Raw genomic sequence first — 19,534 nt, 5'->3', positions numbered from 1 at the left:
AGAACGGAAAAATGGAATGAAACCACCTGTTTACCAATTTTGCTGAAGTATAACCATTTTAAAACGATAAATTCCATGGATTGATATCTCATGGGGCTGCAATGGTACATGTTTTTATGATAAACTGAATGGATACAGGGCTTTTGGTACACAGTGACTAATAATTAAAACCAATAAAATTAAAATACGGCTTTTTTTTTTTTTTTTTTCTGAGAAAAAACAAATTTGATAATGTAAAACTAAGTTCTAATGATGAATGGACGTTTACACACAATTATGCTCAGTCCAGATAAAACTAGCCTGACTGCCTGGAGCTGTGGTTTCTGGTTATAAGCTTTCACTCTTAAATGAGAGGTATTCATGCAGCGATTAACAGGAAAAGGAGGGTTGCTAGTTTTGGCGAGTCAGATACAAGTTACAAGAATATGTGGCGAGACCGCAATTGTCACCCCTGGGCTTGTTTTGTCGAGATAAAGACTTGTCGTTGTAATTGTTTTCCTTGTGTCGCTGAGGTTGTTTTTCCAGTTTGTTTTGGTACTGTGCTCTCTACACCAGATGACAGCTATTTTTTATATCTTCATTACACTGAACAGGCCCTCATGGGTACAGACGAACGCTACATACATCCTGTGTGGGTAGAAGGTTTCTGTGGCTCTTGTGCAACATTATTTTCTGTGATAAACGGTGCTGCAAAGTCACATTTCTTCTGCACATTAGATATATCGCCCCCTCGCAGCACTTACTGTGATTCATGGCACACTAGCCTGTCTGAAGTCTTTCCCTGCAAGAACTTTACCTCACCCTTTATTTTCCAAGCAAAACGTTTCTCAGTACCATAGATTTTTTGGTTGAAAGGGTCAGCTTAAATGAATAGTTGTCATCAGCCCCCTCCCCCTGTCATTATTTACTCACCCTCATGTTATTCCAAACCTGTATGCTGTTATTTTTTCTGTAGAACACAAAAGAAGTTTTAACAAACTTCATGCAGGTATTTTTCTTTCAACAATCCATGTCTGTTAAACTCCAAAAATGACTCTAGGGATGTTAATGAATAATCGATGATCCATTATTCGTCATTGATAATTTGAACAATTAAACTTAAGGTTTTGTGATTAATCAGTTTCAGCACATGCGTTAAGTAATAATGCTAGCAGATAGGGAAAAGACTGGCTATACAGTCATCCGATGCTAAAGGGTACTTGATGTCACGTCCTGTCAGCACAACAGAATATAAAACAAAGGTAGGTCTTTCACTTCCTTGTCACAAATTCATACTAAACTTAGCCTGAATGTATTAAAAATACACTAAACTTAATACAGATATTTCGAATTTCTTAGATTTATTTATTTAAATGATATTTAAACAGTAGGCTACATGCACATACTGTTTCACGTTTTAACATTATTCTTCTACAGTAAGGAATTTTACTCCGATAAAATATTGACATTTTTAAGTTTGCATTAGAACGGAATTATTCGTTCACAAATCGGATTGATCCAGTACCAGTCCTCCAGCTCAGCTCACTCAATTAATGATCTGGTTACACTGGTTCTCAAGTTAACAGCTAACTGGATGGGAAGACTGTCTTTTTCTTTTTTTTTTTTTGTGCTCATTTTATCTAGGTATGGATATTGTCAAAGATTTCAAGATTTGATTTTATTCCGATTCACAAGCTCTTCATTTGATTCTATTGTGATTTCATTTGAATATATTTCAGTTATAATGTCCATTTTGCTTGCATGCAAAAGAAATTATCAGCTAATGCTGTAAATTATACAGGGAACCTTTTTAATTTGGCTCTTTATGGAAATGTACACAGTTGTATGCAGTTTAATTGCAATATACTTAACAGATATAATAATCAACACAACCAAAACTAAAGTAAATTTTAAAGTGATAAAATATGAATCGTGGGATTTTAAGAATCAATATCAGGATTGTTCAAATAAGGATTTGATTAATTGGAAAATAAATATTTTTTTACAAGCCCTACTTTGAAATGTCGTTGTACAGAAAATACATTTTATGAGGTTTCTTCAAAATATCTCGTTGTTCCACAAAAGAAAGAAAGTCATATGGTAATGGAACAACATGAGGGTGAATACATGATGACAGAATATTCATTTTACGACTTAGAAAGCTCAAAGGAATAATGTTAATGGGCTTGCACATTTCTTTCTTTTGTAAGCCCCACAGATCTCAAATACTTGCTTGTTCTTGAAGGAATCACTGTTTCACTGTTTGCCAGAACAGAGATAAGAGCTGAACATTGCATAACAGGGGAGACTTGTGTGAATCTGAAGCTGACTCCGCCCTGTTCCGGAGCGTGTTTTCAGCTAATCTGGAAGTGTCAGCCTAGCCTTGCAAGGTATGCTTTGAACCAGGAAGCACAGAGCATCAGCGTGATGTCACTGCTGTATTTTTAGTCGCTTATATAAATTAAGGTACCAGTGTGCATTCACACTTCTCAGAGTGAGAGTCACATTTAGAGAGCCGCAGTCACTTCCTGGAGACTCCTACTCTTTGTTGATATGCAGATACACCATTTATGGGCATCTACACTGAACACATTGCCATTAAGTTTTCATATTTAAAAAGCTGTGTAGCTTTAAGAGACAAGTTACTTCTAGTTTTTAAATGAAACTTTCACAATAAGCTTGAAACTTTGTTTTAAATGAGGAAATGGAGACACAAGCTGGTAGTTGTTTAAATGATCTCCACATTGTTTTCATCCTAGATTTAGCCATTTTAAAAAACACAGTACTGTGCAAAAGTTTTAGGCACTTGTGAAAAATGTTGCATAGTGAAGATGTCTTCAAAAATAATGACATAGTTTTCATTTATCACTTAATATCATACAAAGTCCAGTAAACATAAAAAAAGCTAAATCAATATTCGGTGTGACCACCTTTGCCTTTAAAACAGCACCAATTCTCCTAGGTACTCCTGGACACAGTTTTTCTTGGTTTTTGGCAGATATTCTTCTATATATTTAGGTTGTCTCAATTGCTTCTGTCTCTTGTAATCTCAGACTGACACAATGTTCAGTGGGGGCCTTTTTGGGGGCCATGACATCTGTTGCAGGGCTCCCTGTTCTTCTATTCTAATCTTTTCTATTTGCAAAAGAAATGTTTGAGAGTCTAACATTTTTTAGACATTTCATTTCCATATCATATTTCCTATTGACACACTAAAGCTGAAGATATAAATAACCATCTTAAGACAAATGCTTTTGTGAAACATCTAATGTGCCTAAGACTTTTGCATAGTACTGTATATTTTCAGGACTTTTGTAGCTGTTGTAGCAGCTTTCTTGGTCACCCTACTTGGTTGACTGGATTTGTCCCTCCCATGCTGTGCTGCTGTTTTCCACTTGGGGGCGATACATCATTACAGTAGTTCTTGTACTGTAGTTCACATGTGTCCACGCCTCATGCCGCATGGCCATTTTCTGCTATGGTTTTTACACCATTCCCAGTGTAGTACAGTTTCTAGTTTCTTTACAACTGTGCTAATGAATCTTCTATGATTTTTTCAATATGGAGCCTGAAGCAGAATGCTGGTCTTCATAAGTATATTTCCCTGGCCTACATATATGAAAGAAATGGTTGCTTTGCCAAAATATTTTGCAATTTCCAGCTTAGGATGACACCCAGGGGCAGGGAGCAATTGTTCTGAAGGTTTCTGCATCACCAAGTTGTCATTTATCATCTGTCACTGTCATTAATATTCACCATTAGCTTTAAATATTTATGCTAATGGCATTTTCCATAGGGACAGTTTCCAGGCAACACTCAGTTATGGAATTAGAGAGCTCTCAGTGGATAGTGGCCAAATGTGTTCCTTCTCCATCAGTTCATCTGCTTAGTTTGCAGATTGTGGGAGGAAGGGGTTGGATCTTCAGCTGCCATTTCACTGTGCCCATTTCTTATCTCTTCTTGAAACAAACGGCTAATGTTTATCTTAATAATACAAGGAGCTTAGCTATGTGCTGGTGTGCTTACTGAAAATAAAACCCCACCTCAAACTGAACAGTCAGTGAAAGTGGAGGTTGCGTCCAACATGTTCTAATCTTTTACAATAGAACTATGCATGTGAAATGCGTAGGCGTTTACATGGTCTTAGCACAGCCAACTTCACGCTCTGAATTTAGCAATTTAGCTGCATGTCGCACTCAGATGTCCTTTCCAGTCAGCTGAAAGCAAAGCATTGTGGACAGGCATGGCTAAAATGGAAGATGAAAATGTTGTTCCTAGGCAACCAGACAGACGATGACTCACATCCAAAGAGAAGGGCAGGGAACTGTGCACACTCAGTCTGCAGGAGCTTCTTTGTCAATTAGAGCTATTTGCTTGCTTAAAATGATAGTTTGGATGACTTAAATTTATAATGAACAGTTCTGTAGCCTAGATGTTCCATTGTTAGTGATGTTTGCTAAGGCAAGCATTATTATTACTATTCTGCATATATAGTGTTAGGAATGTTCAACAAACCCCAGACCTTAAGTATTAAATGTTGCCACAAAATATTAAACTTAACCTTCACATGATGTGCTACTACTTTTCTAAGCTATCTGACCTATGTTTTTCTAATATTTTTCACCTGACAGAAGAAAATTGGAGGTGAAACAACAACAAATTTTTACAACAGCAGATTATCTGTTCATAAATGCATATTTTTCGCTCGGTTCCTCACACAATGCTATCTTATGACATCAAAACACTTTTACGATGGTTCATTGTTTGTAAGGCGATACATTGTAGCGTTTGCATTTTATAACCATACAAGCTTATTTGAATGCAATCAAACTGCACAAGAAGCTCAACTGATAGAGTAATGCAAAGGACCAGGGTACAAGTCCAGAAGAGCATGCAAGTCGATTCATGAACTGAAAGTGTCCTAAAAGCACCTCAGAATTACGTGGTTGCTTCAGCAATTGTGTTTTTCATCTCATTTGCTTATTGTTACACTATCAGTTAGGTTTAGGGTAGGGAGGTAGATTTTGTTGGTTTTTAAACTCACATTAACCTAAACGTCATCTGTTTGGGAGAAAATTAATTCTCTTTTAGTACCACACAGTGGACATTTCACCTCGGAACTGCTGCAATATGTGTTATGCACCACATAAATTTGTCATAATTTTCATGAGATCAGGCTCAACCCAAGCCATATCAAGGGACCAAAAAAACAACAAAAAGGCTTGAAGGTTGGCTCTTTTGACTTGATTACTCACTACATGCTTGCACCATGCCAGTAACTTTTGCATGGGCAAGCACAACTTGCATACAGTTTTGAAATAAAATTTGAAATAATGTGTAGTTAAGCCCAAAGGGGATTATGCCAAATATATGTCCAGATTTTTCATGGAAAGGAAGTAATACGCATCTCTTAAACAATTCAGGGAACACTGGCTCCTTTCTTATGCACAAACAGAGGTCTCTGAGCAACAGAAATGTGACCCTTATTTGCCATTAGATGAATGAATTGTTGTCCAGATGTTTTTCTTTCCACTGTTTATTTCAATTGTGATCTATAATACAGCTGCTTGTTTGTGTCCTCTTCCTCAGGAGAGTTGCAGGAAGTGCCATGTGGTGTGGAAGGAGCACGCAGGAAAGACCTGTGAGCAGGTCCTGGAGAGAGACGAGATCCGGCTGCGAGTGGCCTTGTAAGTGCCCAGCAGAAAACTCTTAGTGTAGAGCTTGTTAATAATTAATGCATGTCGTATTGAGGGTACTCAGTAGTGTAGTGAACCTCATGGGAGATCATCAGTATCCTTAATGCAGAGTCAGCCTTTTCCCCAGGCCTTTCTCATGGCACTCTAAAACGCACTGTATTAGACCAATTCCCCTGTGTGTTATGTTTGCAAATACACATCAGCCAAAGCTGTCCCTGTGCACAGGAGGTATTCATGAGGAAGTGTGCTGTAGCGCTGGTGCCTGTATAAACTGATTCAGTGTGAAAAAAGCAGGCTATCTTGTTGGACAGTCTCTGGACTGGACAGGATGTGATATACTGGTTTCCTTCCTGTCATTGGATGGGGCATACACAAGTATCAAAGACTGTGTATCCTGTTTACACTTGACCCCTTTTTCTCTAGCCTGCTTTTATAGAGACAGGAAACTGACCCTAACTGAGAGATTAAATTAAACATGGTATCACAAATCTCAACTATTCTGTAGGTTTACAGCAAGACAATGTCTTGTTGGGATGCTTCAATCAATACTAGTATGATTTCTATATGTAAAATAGAGTGAAATAACTGATGACAAAATGAACATTATTGCTCTGTTCCAGAACTTAGTGACCCACCTTGCTGTCTACCGCCCAAATAGGCAGTTGCCTTCTAAGGCAGCATCCTAATCATTATGGAACCTTATAAGTGACTGATTTAAAACACTCTTCATAGGCAGCAACTTTGTGATCCACACAAATAGCACTCCTCGCATGAAGTGGTGGACTTGTGGAGACTTGACTCCAAAATCATTTAATGTGTGCATATTGCTAAGATAACATTGCAATACTCTAACAAGCTTAAAAATACACTGCACACACAAATATTAGATAAAATAGTTGATTTTTTTACCCAATACTTTTTGATTATGCATGCGATATAGGGATATTTACAATTGTCATTTCTCACGACTTGGTCCACCATCTTGGATGATTTTTTTGAGCTGTGAATTCTTTTTGGGATTGCACTCTTTGTGGAAAAATATATGCGTTTCTGCCATAAAGGTGCTGCAAGCGGTTTTAACCCTTCTGGAATTTCCACCAGCTAAGCTGTTGGATTAGCCACACCCCCTCTTTCCAAAACCCTGCACTCCAAAAGTACCAGATGAGCTTTGAGACTGACACCAAGCAGAAACAGTTGTCAAAAGCAAAAGCAGCAAAATAGCGCCCTCAACTGACAACTGTTATGAAAAAACATGGCATAAAAATGGCATTAAGCCTCAATAATTTGCTGCAACTACAGTACTATGAGAACATGCAAAATGATTGACAGGCAGAAAGTGTCAGTGACAGCGGCCCACGGACACATTTTTGTTTTCTGTTTACAGAGTCTAGAGCTGTGACAGAGACCAGTGAGCTATCTCACAACACTTATTTCATTAATATGTTTCAGGGAGTAGGACATTTTTATGCATACCTTTCCATGAAAAAATCGTTTACAGCACCTTTAAAGTGCACCTTTTATGATTTTTAAACGTGCCTAATTTTGTTTTAAAGGTCTCATACAATAGATTTACATGCATCCAAGGTCAAAAAACACTTACATTTGCTCATAATTTAAATTGCAGCATTACCTTTTTTTCCCAGTGTCTCAAATGACTCGTTCAATGATCCATTCTAAAGGCTTCATTCTAAATTCCTCCTTTCAGAAAGCCTACTCTACTCTGATTGGTCAGATGTCCCAGTCTGTTGTGATTGGTCTACCGCTTACAGCACGTGTTGAAAGGAAACGCCCACTACCATATCCGAGTTTCAGCTCCGTCTGAAAAAATGTCTGTTTTACCAATTTGAGCCAGAGTCTGATAGTGATACATCGGAAGATCAACCCGAACCACCATCGCAAGCACGACGAGAACAGGACGTTTCTCTGTGATAAGTTTATATATAGTTTGACAATAACATGAGTTAGCCGGTTAGCAGAGGCTAACAGCTAACAGGCTAACAGCCTGCACTGGCTGTACATGTAAACAGACCAGAGGCAGGTTCTTTGTTACCAAATTACATAGGTTAGTACAGGAAGTAAGTCTGGAATTACTAACGACTCGTTTCAGGTGTTCAGAATTGGTTCTTTCTTTTGGGTGTCAATAACTCCAACACACTACATGAAAGGTGATATTTGAAAAACCATAATAGGTGCTCTTTAAGAATCAGAAGAACCAGAATGAGCTTTATTGCCAAGTATGCTTAGACATACAAGGAATTTGTCTTGGTGACAGAAGCTTCCAGAGCACAAAAAATACAGCAACAAGACAGAGATAATAATAAAAAAATAGAATACAAATAAAAAGTGAATAGAAAATAAAGTATATATAGAAATACTCAATAGGACTAATATATATATATATATATATAGTCCTATTGTGTATTTCTGTATATACTTTTTCTATTCACTTTTTATTTGTATTCTATGTTTTATGTATGTATGTACAATATACAAATACAAATCTGTTATATACAGAAGCAAGGGAATGTAATGTTGGATAAATATAAATAGACTAAGCTGTGTATTGCACATTAATTATTGCTCAATGGGGCAGTTTTAACTGTTCATGAGATGGATAGCCTGAGGGAAAAAACTGTTCCTGTGCCTGACGGTTCAGGTGCTCAGAGCTCTGTAGCACCTGCCAGAAGGCAACAGTTCAAAAAGGTAGTGGGCTGGGTGAGTGGGGTCCAGAGTGATTTTTCCAGCCCTTTTCCTCATCTGGAAGTGTACAGCTCTTGAAGGGAGGGCAGGGGGCAACCGATAATCCTCTCAGCAGTCCGAACTGTCCTTTGTAGTCTTCTACTGAAGTGCAGAGGACAGACTCAATGACTGCTGAGTAGAACTGTATCAGCAGCGCCTGTGGCAGGTTGAACTTCCTCAGCTGGCGAAGGATGTACAACCTCTGCTGGGCCTTTTTCACAATGGAGTCAATGTGGGTCTCCCACTTCAGGTCCTGTAAGATGGTAGTGCTCAGGAACGTGAATGACTCCACTGATGCCAGAGTGCTGTTTAGAATGGTGAGGGGTGTCAGTGTTGGGGTGTTCCTCCTAAAGTCCACAATCATCTCCACCGTTTTGAGCATGTTCAGCTCTAGGTTGTTTGACTACACCAGTGAGCCAGCCGTTCAACCTCCCTTTAGTATGCAGACTCATCGTCATCTTGGATGTGGCCGATGACAGTAATGTCGTCTGCAAACTTCAGGAGCTTGACAGAGGGGTCCTTGGTGGTGCAGTCATTTGTATACAGGGAGAAGAGTAGTTGGGAGAGCACACATCCCTGGGGGGGCACCAGTGCTGATTGTACATGTGCTGGAGGTGAGTTCTCCCTGTCTCACTAGCTGCTGCCTGTCCGTCAGAAAGCTGGTAATCCACTGACAGATAGACGTGGGAACAGAGTTGGTGTAATTTAGTCTGGAGAGTAGCTGGGATGATGGTGTTGAAAGCCGAACTGAAGTCATCTGTCCAGATGTTGCAGGATATGATGCAATCCCACGTTGACTGCATCATCCACAGACCTGTTTGCTCGATAAGCAAATTGAAGGGTCCAGTGATGTTCTTCATGTGGGCCAACACCAGTCTCTCAAATGATTTCATGACCACAGACGTCAGAGCGACGGTTCTGTAGTCATTAAGTCCTGTGATTTTGGGTTTCTTTGGGACAGGAATGATGATTGAGCATTTGAAGCAGCATGGGACTTCACACTGCTCCAGTGATCTGTTGAAGATCAGTGTGAAGATGGGGGCCAGTTGGTTAGTACAGGATTTTAGACAAGTGGGTGAAACACTGTCTGGGCCCTGTGCATTCCTTGTCTTTTGTTTTTCGGAAGACACGGCAAACCTCCTCTTCACAGATCTTAAATGCAGGTTGAGTAGCAGGAGGGGGAAGGTCAGAGCAGGTGTGGGGTGTGAGATTGTGCCTTTCAAATCTACAGTAGAACTTATTCAGGTCATCAGCCAGTTGTTGGTCCACTACAGTGTTGGGGGTAGGAGTCTTGTAGTTAGTAAGTTGTTTCAGGCCACTCCACACTGATACAGGGTCGTTAGCTAAAAACTTGTTTTTCAGCTTATCAGAATAGCTTCTTTTAGCCACTCTGATTTCCTTATTCAGTGTGTTCTTGGCCTGATTGGACAAGATTTTATCCCTATCTCTGTAAGCATTCTCTTTTGGCTGACAAAGCTGCCTGAGTTCTGCCGTAAACCACGGTTTATCATTGTTGTATGTTAAATAAGTCCTAGTAGGAATGCACATATCCTCACAGAAACTGATATATGATGTCACAGTATCTTTGAGCTCATCCAGACTGGTGTCTGCAGCCTCAAAAACACTCCAATCAGTGCAGTCAAAGCAGGCTTGTAGTTCCAGCTCTGCTTCATTGGTCCATCTCTTTACAGTCTTCACTACTTCTGCCTGTTGGTTGGAAGAAGATGAACCAGACAGTGATCAGAGAGTCCCAAAACTGCTCTAGGGACAGAGCGATATGCATCCTTTATTGTTGTGTAGCAATGATCCAGTATGTTCCTGTCTCTGGTGGGGCATGTAATGTGCTGTTTGTATTTGGGCAGTTCACGTGTGAGGTTTTCTTTGTTAAAATCCCCAAGAATAATAATAACTTAGCCCGGGTATTGTTGTTCCGTGCCTGTGATTTGATCAGCCAGCTGTTGCAGCGCTGCGTTCACGCATGCATGTGGTGGGATATAAACACTCACCAGAATAAACAAGGAAAACTCCCGCGGTGAGTAGAAAGGCTAACAGTTAATAAAGAGCGCTTCCAGATTAGGTTAGCACATCTTCTTTAACGTTTTTACATCTGTACACCAACTTTCATTGATGTAAAAGCATGTTCCACCGCCTCTCGTTTTCCTTGTTAACTCTGCAATGCGATCTGCTCTGAACAGCTGAAAGCCCGGCAGATGTAACGCGCTGTCCGGAATGGCTTCACTCAGCCAGGTTTCTGAGAAGCACAAGGTGGCAGAGGTTGAAAAGTCCTTGTTTGTACGGGTGAGGAGATGTAGTTCATCCATTTTGTTAGGAAGAGAGCGGAGATTTGCTAGATGAATACTCTACAGCGCTGTTCGAAAGTCGTGCTGATGAAGTTTGACCAGCGCACTGGCTCTTTTCCCTCGCCTGCGTCTCTTAAACAACACAGCTGCGCCTCCAACTAAAATGTCCAGCAAAGCGTCCGAATAGTCAAAAACTGGGAAAAGATTGTCTGGTGTGTGCTGCTGAATGTTCAGCAGTTCGTCCCTGGTAAAACTTATTGGAAAAAGATTACTAAACACAGGACAAACAAACAAAAACAACTAAAGAATTGGAGAGCTCCACACTGTGGCTGTTATCCCAGCGCTATCATGCAACGTAAAAAAAAGGCACAAGTATACTTTAGATTTTCCTTGTGCTGCTATGTCTCGCGCACAATGCACAGCCTTTAGACTTTGGCTATAACAAGGTATCTTGGAAGGGTGCAGATCTGTTGGAAGAGCCCTCATGTTGGCAACGCCTATGATGACTTGAAATGCTGTCTTGGTAGGGAGCTAACTAGGTTTTTGAAACAGAGTTAAAATGTTTACGTAACCCATATGTCACTTTTCTTCTGACAGTGAGGAGAAGATGACAGCTGCCCGTGTCAGGAAGTGCCACAATTGTTCCACTGGCCTGGTGAAGTCTGAGGGCTGCAACCGAATGTCGTGTCGCTGCGGCGCCTTCATGTGCTACCTCTGCCGAGAGCCTATCAACGGCTACAACCACTTCTGCCAGCACGCCCGCTCACCTGGTGCCCCCTGCCGACACTGCAAGAAGTGCTCGCTGTGGACGGACCCCACGGTAAATGTTGACAACATCCTCCTCTGTTACCTCTTTTCCACCGACAGGGTGCTGGTGCCAGGGCTGGTTCCCGGGCCGGTGCCCGATCTGGAACCATTCCATGCATTTCCACTGTAGAAAAGAGAGTTCTGCGCTGGTAGGCTATTATTATAAAATAATAGGCTGTTATTTACAAATATTATGTGTGAATCAGGGTTCAACAATAAGGATGGCACAGTGGCCGGGGGAGAGAATTTTGGTCCAGAATTGTCTCTTTCCCCATTGGGCCAGTGCTGCGTTTTCACAAAAATCTTACATTCCTTGATCTTAAAAATGTGTTTTTATGCCTTGCAAACGTAAACATTTGGTTTCCTGTAATATACTGAATATTGAAATTCTGCTGATTTAAATATGTCACCAAGTTGAAAATCCTAGGAGATAAACAGTTACAGAAATACTCAAACCAGCCCATCTGGCACCAACAAGCATGAGATTGTTCAAGCCATTGAGATCACATTTTTTTTCCCCCATTCTGATTGTTGATCTGAACATTAACTGAAGCTCCTGACCCATATCTGCATGATTTTATGCACTGCACTGCTGCCACATGATTGGCTGATTAGATAATCGCATGGATGATTGTTGGTTCCAGATGGGCTGGATTGAGTATTTCTGTAACTGCTGATCTCCTGGGATTTTCATGCACAACAGTCTCTAGAATTTTCTCAGAATGGTGCCAAAAATAAAAAACATCCAGTGAGCGGCAGTTCTGTGGACAGAAACGCCTTGTTAATGAGAGAGGTCAACAGAGAATGGCCAGACTGGTTTGAACTGACAAAGTCTACGGTAACTCAGATAACCGTTCTGTACAATTGTGGTGAGAAGAATAACATCTCAGAATGCTATTCTGAGATGCGGGTTGGCACTGTTTTGGCGGCACAAGGGGGACTTACACAATATTAGGCAGGTGGTTTTAATGTTGTGGCTGATCGGCACATATAAAAATACATTGCTAAAAAATTTCATGTATAATTTTTGTGTGGTGGGACCAGTGAACACATGGGCAGAACAAGTAAAAATCTGAACTACTGGACCAACTGGACAGGCCAAAAAAATTCCTTAATATTGAGCTATGTTAATTAATTGCTATGGATTTTGTTTGTTAAAACTTTTTGCAATCGCATCAAAAGCAGCTTGTGATATTAAGATGCTGAAATAAATGAGTTTGTGTTAAAATATGTTTTCAAAACTTGTAAAACTCATTAACGAAGACCGTAATGCGCTGTTTATACACAGCTTATGTAGTAACATGGCGATGTCTATGTTGGGCTCTCAAGTTAGTGGAAATGCAGGCGGGTCCCTAACTGTGTACCATCTCTGGCACAAAAACCAGCACCATTTCTGCAAAAAACAAATAATTGAATATTGCACTCCTTTCTTGCTCAACTTTAGTGTGAGGTCATCCCTGAAACACACATGTACACAGCTCTATATGTCTGCTCTCAGTTTACAACAGGTTTAGTCCTCCAGGTTTAGTGTAAAACCTGTTTATGGCCTCTGTTTACTACCCAGGGGGTGTTGCTCTGAGTTACTCCATGCTCCTTGTCTTTGGCCCTCATTTTGTAATCATTTTATGTGATACATGTATGGTTTGTTCTTTGTAAGTGTAATTTTGTCTTTAAATAAACACCAAGTCATATAGGGTGTCTGTTACGGCCTTATGTCAGCTTTGTATACAGGGCTCTTACAGAGTTTGAGTTATGACCGGTACTTCAGTGGAGCACTCTGGGTCTCATGGATTAGCAGTAATGAGCTCTGAATGGGGAGAGCTCTTCTGCATGAATACTGCTGCTAACAAGAGTAAACTATCATGCATTTGCCTCAAGCTATGCAACAAAATCGCACTCACCTCTTTAGCACTCTGTTTACAATGAGTAAAGAACAATTTGCTCTGCAACTCATGTATTATTTACAACATACTGCTAAGTTTTTCCTTTTATAATCACAAAAGAAGCACAAATCATTATTGCACTCACTCACTAGGATTGTTCATACAAGGTAGATACAGTGCATCCGGAAATTATTCACAGCGCTTCACTTTTTCCACATTTTGTTATGTTACAGTCTTATTCCAAAATGGATTAAATTTATTATGTTCCTCAAAATTCTACAAACAATACCCCATAATGACAACGTGAAAGAAGTTTGTTTGAAATCTTTGCAAATTTATTAAAAAAATAAAAAAATAAAAAATCACATGTACATAAGTATTCACAGCCTTTGCCATGACACTCAAAATTGAGCTCAGGTGCATCCTATTTCCACTGTTCATCCTTTAGATGTTTCTACAACTTGACTGGAGTCCACCTGTGGTAAATTCAGTTGATTGGACATGATTTGGAAAGGCACACACCTGTCTATATAAGGTCCCACAGTTAACAGTGTATGTCAGAGCACAAACCAAGCCAGGAAGTCCAAGGAATTGTCTGTAGACCTCCGAGTCAGGATTGTATCGAGGCACAGATCTGGGGAAGGGTACAGAAAAATTTCTGCAGCATTGAAGGTCCCAATGAGCACAGTGGCCTCCATCATCCATAAATGGAAGAAGTTTGGAACCACCAGGACTCTTCCTAGAGCTGGCCGCCCGGCCAAACTGAGCGATCGGGGGAGAAGGGCCTTAGTCAGGGAGGTGACCAAGAACCCGATGGTCACTCTGACAGAGCTCCAGCATTTCGCTGTGGAGAGAGGAGAACCTTCCAGAAGAACAACCATCTCTGCAGCACTCCACCAATCAGGCCTGTATGGTAGAGTGGCCAGACGGAAGCCACTCCTCAGTAAAAGGCACATGACAGCCTGCCTGGAGTTTGCCAAAAGGCACCTGAAGGACTCTCAGACCATGAGAAACAAAATTCTCTGGTCTGATGAAACAAAGATTGAACTCTTTGGCCTGAATGGCAAGCGTCATGTCTGGAGGAAACCAGGCACCGCTCATCACCTGGCCAATACCATCCCTACAGTGAAGCATGGTGGTGGCAGCATCATGCTGTGGGGATGTTTTTCAGCGGCAGGAACTGGGAGACTAGTCAGGATCGAGGGAAAGATGAATGCAGCAATGTACAGAGACATCCTTGATGAAAACCTGCTCCAGAGCGCTCTGGACCTCAGACTGGGGCGAAGGTTCATCTTCCAACAGGACAACGACCCTAAGCACACAGCCAAGATAACAAAGGAGTGGCTATGGGACAACTCTGGGAATGTCCTTGAGTGGCCCAGCCAGAGCCCAGACTTGAACCCGATTGAACATCTCTGGAGAGATCTGAAAATGGCTGTGCACTGACGCTCTCCATCCAACCTGATGGAGCTTGAGAGGTCCTGCAAAGAAGAATGGGAGAAACTGCCCAAAAATAGGTGTGCCAAGCTTGTAGCATCATACTCAAAAAAAACTTGAGGCTGTAATTGGTGCCAAAGATCCTTCAACAAAGTATTGAGCAAAGGCTGTGAATACTTATGTACGTGTGATTTGTTTTTTTTGTTTTTTTCGTTTTTTATTTTTAATAAATTTGCAAAGATTTCAAACAAACTTCTTTCACGTTGTCATTATGGGTTATTGATTGTAGAATTTTGAGGAAAATAATGAATTTAATCCATTTTGGAATAAGGCTGTAACATAACAAAATGTGGAAAAAGTGAAGCGCTGTGAATACTTTCCGGATGCACTGTAGATAAATGAAAAACATACGTGACTTTAAGACTTAAATTCTGGACTGTTCCTCACATACAACTATCAGAAGATATTTGGAGTCAGATCCCAAGTCATATGGACAAATTTTATGGTTCTTTTTTGTCCTTTTTGGAACTTGACAGCCATGGTCACCATCCACTTTCATTGTTTGGAAAATAGCAGCTTGGGCATTCAGGTGAATATATCCTTTTGTGTTTCAGGGGAAAAATTGATCATTTGTGATTGGAGTGAATAGATGACGTAATTTTCAGTTTTGGGTCAACTATTCCTAAACTGTGAACATAATAGGAAAATCTTTTCCCAGTTGTAGGAGTTCCACCAATTATCAGATTTAAGGCATTTGAATCCATGTTTTCGTGTGAAGAGCGCAGTCACAGTGCTGTCCTGCCGGCAGCCCGGGGACTGCAATTACCTCTCCATTCAGAACCATTCCTAATCACCTGGCACTGTACGCCAGTTCTGAGAGAGTGAGTTTTGAAGGCTAACTGGTGAACTTGAGCTGTTTTGTGTTTGACCGATGAAGTGGATTCCCTCAAGTTCATCTGATGTTCCATTTTTTTTGCCCAGGCTGTGGTCTGACAGTGATGTTGGCATCAGATTGAGGCTGGTAGTGTTTGCTGGCCTTTTCACACGAATGAAGAGTAATCGGAGATCCTAATTGCCATGCCATTTCTGAAAGGCTTTTTTGTTTTGTCCCCTTTTGTATTTCTTCTGTCCCACTCTCTCTCTCTCTCTCTCTCTCTCTCTCTCTCTCTTTCAATCCGCAGCAAGATGATGAGCGAATCATTCAGGAGATTCAAAAAGAAGGTGAAGCAGAGTTAAATAAGAAGAGCAATCAGGCAGGTCAGTGTTCAGTGTGTTACTCGTTCACTGTTCTGACTGCCGTATAAAGGCAAACATGGTAATAGGGCTGCACGGTAATGATGAAAATCATAATTTATGATTATTTCGCTTGATATTGCAATTGTGATTTATTCATTTAGATTAAAATATTTGTGGTAGGGCAACTGCATGCCATAATCTTTATGTAGGCTATACATCCGAAACAAGCTGAGAATTGTTCCTGAATTGCTTTATTGCATTAAAAAACAAGTGTTTTTAAATTTTGTTTACATGTTGAATTGATTATACACAGAAAATGTGCAACAAAACAATACTAGAATACTAGGTTGTCGTTTCTTATATGATAATAGACTAATTTAAACAGATTTTCTGATTGTCTATTACATTCATCTTCACAACTGACCAAAATATTTTGTCATTTTAAAAAAATTACACTACGGCAATAGATCTAAATTGAATGATGTAACTGACACTTTTTTGACCCTTAGTTAATTGCAGCAGCTGTCCTTGTAATCTCGATTATTTTTTCGATTAATTTTGCAGCCCTACGCAGTTGCTACAGATTTTGTCAAAATAGAGTTAACTAACTAAAGACAATGACATTTTCATGGTGCATTTGGAAACAAAACAGACAGAGGCACATAACACAATTTACAGTAATACACAAACACAGTTTAACAGCAAGACAAATGGACTTGAAATCTATTGTTTAAAATTGTCAGGCAATGGAAGGTACAAGAAGTAACAATGAGCAATGTGCAAAAATAAAACAATAAAAACATTATTTAATGTACAATAATAAATAAAGTTGCAATATGTCCATAGTATAGTAGGGATTGTTGGTAGTTTAAGAAATGATAGATTATGATCTGGTGTGCAACGGACAGGTTTGGCTCAACAACGCACATCGCGTACATTTCTAATAAGTGCATTGTCATGTATTTATCAGTGTCATAACTTTTTTCCCATTAATTTTTTTATTAATGGGTGATTTTCAGGGTAATTCTTTACCTTTATGCAGGCATATTTTTCCTAACATATAACGGCCTAGAAAAGAACACAATGAAATATATAAAATGTTGGATAACTGATAAAAAAAGGAATTCATTACAGGAGCCATTTTTGTCACCACATTTCAAATATCTTTGGCATTTAAAAAAAAAAAAACATTTGCCACTTAAGGCCTCTGCACACCAAACGCACATTTTCAGCGCTATTTTTTGCCGCGATCAACATTTTGATGCAAAATAATGGATTCCTAATGAGCTATTCTCACCTGGAGCAAACATTCGTGCTGAATCGCACAATGCGACAAAGCGAACCTTTTTTTTTATAGTGAGTGTGTCGATTTATTTTCTTTTTGTTCACTGGGTGAAGAAATGCCCTGATCAATAATATTTAAGCTTTAGATCATGTGTCAGAAGCCATCGGAGTTACCAGAACCAGAGCAACTGGTGGCGCTAAAGCACAGAAAGATGACCAACGACATTAAAAGCTGAAGTAACTCGAGGAAGATACCCTGAACCAGCAGTGAGGATGTTTATTTTGTTTGCATTACATGCCTTAAACTGAAATCTTTTTTTCGCATATGGGTTCTCAACATGTAAATGATATTACTGCGTCACTCCCTTGCATCCCCTTTTTAAAAAAACTCTCTGATCTTATGTGGATTGTCTACATAATTTATTGCATATTGCTGCATTGTTTTGCTTTTGCATTTAATAAACAACTTTACAGATCATAAGTGTTTTTCTTCACCAAATATTAATAATATTAATAAAATTGTTGTGACCTCTAGTGCACTCTGTGTGCCTTTGAATACCAAAAACAATCGTTATAGCTGTTATCTTTAATAGTCATTAGCAGTATTAAAGTATCTAATAATGGGTCAGACTGAAGATGGGTTTTGTTGGGTGAGATCTGTTTTATACTTGCACTTTTTGAGCGTTTAAATTTCATCGTGTTTAATTAGTAACAGGATTTTGAGCAAATATAACACAAGTAGATGTACATGGCAATAAGATACAGTCGAACGTTTGTTTTAAACATTTGTTTGAAGAGTCATTATGAGTGTGCATTGCGAAGTGATTTTAAACAAATGCGCTTAACACAAGTATATACAGTATGCGTAACAGTTGCATATAAATTGTCAAGTGGTTATTTCTTCTCACCCAAAGATGGGCGAAGGGCAGACCAGCTCAAAGGTGAGTTTAGCCACCTACCGTATGGGGTAACATTGTTTGTTGATTAGCGCCACCTATTGTAAAGGCATGAATGTGCTAGCGATTTGATTCCCATAATCGCATCGCCTTTAGTATGCAAAGGCCTTCATGGTGTTTTGTTTGTTTGCCCCCAGTCCTGGTTAATTTATGACCCTGGTATGTACAACACATATGGCTCAACAATCAAAATTTTGAAAAGTTATTTTGCTTTGGATAAAAGCGTCTGCCAAATGAATAAATGTAAATTCCTCATTGGTGTTGTTATGTTTTGCCTTTGTTTGGCACCTAAACCGGAGTTGTTTCTTATTATTTTTGTGATCTCTCTCTTTCAGAAACAACTGGGAAGAGATTGGGTCCTCCCCCCGAGCCCATCCCTGCCAAGCGTCCTCGTGTTGTACCGCAGGCCCCAAATGCATTTCCTCAGGCAGTCCGAGCGCCACTGCACATCCCCCAGGTCATACTGCCCGGAGCGCAGCATCTTTTTCTTCAGCCCATTCCAGCTCCATACGTGCCCCCATTGCCCAACCTCCCCCCAGTAAACTACAACCCACGTAACGTGAACTTTGACTTCAACATGCCTATGCACTATGGACCGGCGCATCGCTTCTTCAGACCTATCTGAAGACACCATGGTACAAAGAGCCCCATTCAAACTATTAAAATAATTCTGTCTTAAACTGTTAGCCCTTGCTGGTTTTGGTTTTATGGGAACCAAACTTTTTTCTGGAGTGCTTAAGAATGCAGCAAGGTACCTGTTGGACTTGCTTCTTCAGTTGACAGTATGTTTTGAATGAAGTGCAGATTGATTAATACAAACTTCTGTTAGTTTTCAGTTGAATAAACACAAAAACTTGTTGAATATTTAACATTTGTTTTTACAAAATTATTAAATTATGGGTTACTTTCTGAAATTAAAAATATTTTAGCTGGTATTTCCATTGAGATCCTCATGAGGTATACAATTAAACTGGCACTTAACAGAATTCACAGCATTCCTACTAAATATTTTGACAAATTTCAACCAAGGTTAAAGTGTTATTTGAGAACTTCTGGAAACACAATGTCTGGATTATCAGTTTTGTATGGTCTTATCTGATCGGCATCACAAAAGGAAGTTGTTGGAGGAAAATGTGAGAAGAGGCAAAAGTCAGGTAAGAGAATATTCAAATTGAATTAGAAAATAGACATTTATTTGTTCTGTTGCATTCTCAGTG

The 19,534-nt window shown here is 39.7% G+C and overlaps 1 protein-coding gene across 1 annotated transcript in view; it reads left to right on the top strand.

Annotated features, from left to right (window-relative positions):
- LOC127451258 (E3 ubiquitin-protein ligase RNF216-like) overlaps positions 1 to 19,283 on the top strand; it is a 54,544-nt gene extending 35,261 nt beyond the window's left edge. Inside the window, exons 14-17 of the mRNA XM_051715795.1 lie at positions 5,569 to 5,666; positions 11,312 to 11,534; positions 16,023 to 16,098; positions 18,653 to 19,283. Of these exons, the coding sequence (XP_051571755.1) occupies positions 5,569 to 5,666; positions 11,312 to 11,534; positions 16,023 to 16,098; positions 18,653 to 18,942 (687 nt within the window). The 3' untranslated portion in view covers positions 18,943 to 19,283. The remainder of the gene's footprint in view (positions 1 to 5,568; positions 5,667 to 11,311; positions 11,535 to 16,022; positions 16,099 to 18,652) is intronic.
- Positions 19,284 to 19,534: the final 251 nt, after the last annotated feature.

The sequence above is a fragment of the Myxocyprinus asiaticus genome, chromosome 14 (genome assembly GCF_019703515.2).
Source record: "Myxocyprinus asiaticus isolate MX2 ecotype Aquarium Trade chromosome 14, UBuf_Myxa_2, whole genome shotgun sequence".
Classification (NCBI taxonomy): Eukaryota; Metazoa; Chordata; class Actinopteri; order Cypriniformes; family Catostomidae; genus Myxocyprinus; species Myxocyprinus asiaticus.
This window is presented reverse-complemented; position numbering and strand designations above follow the sequence as displayed.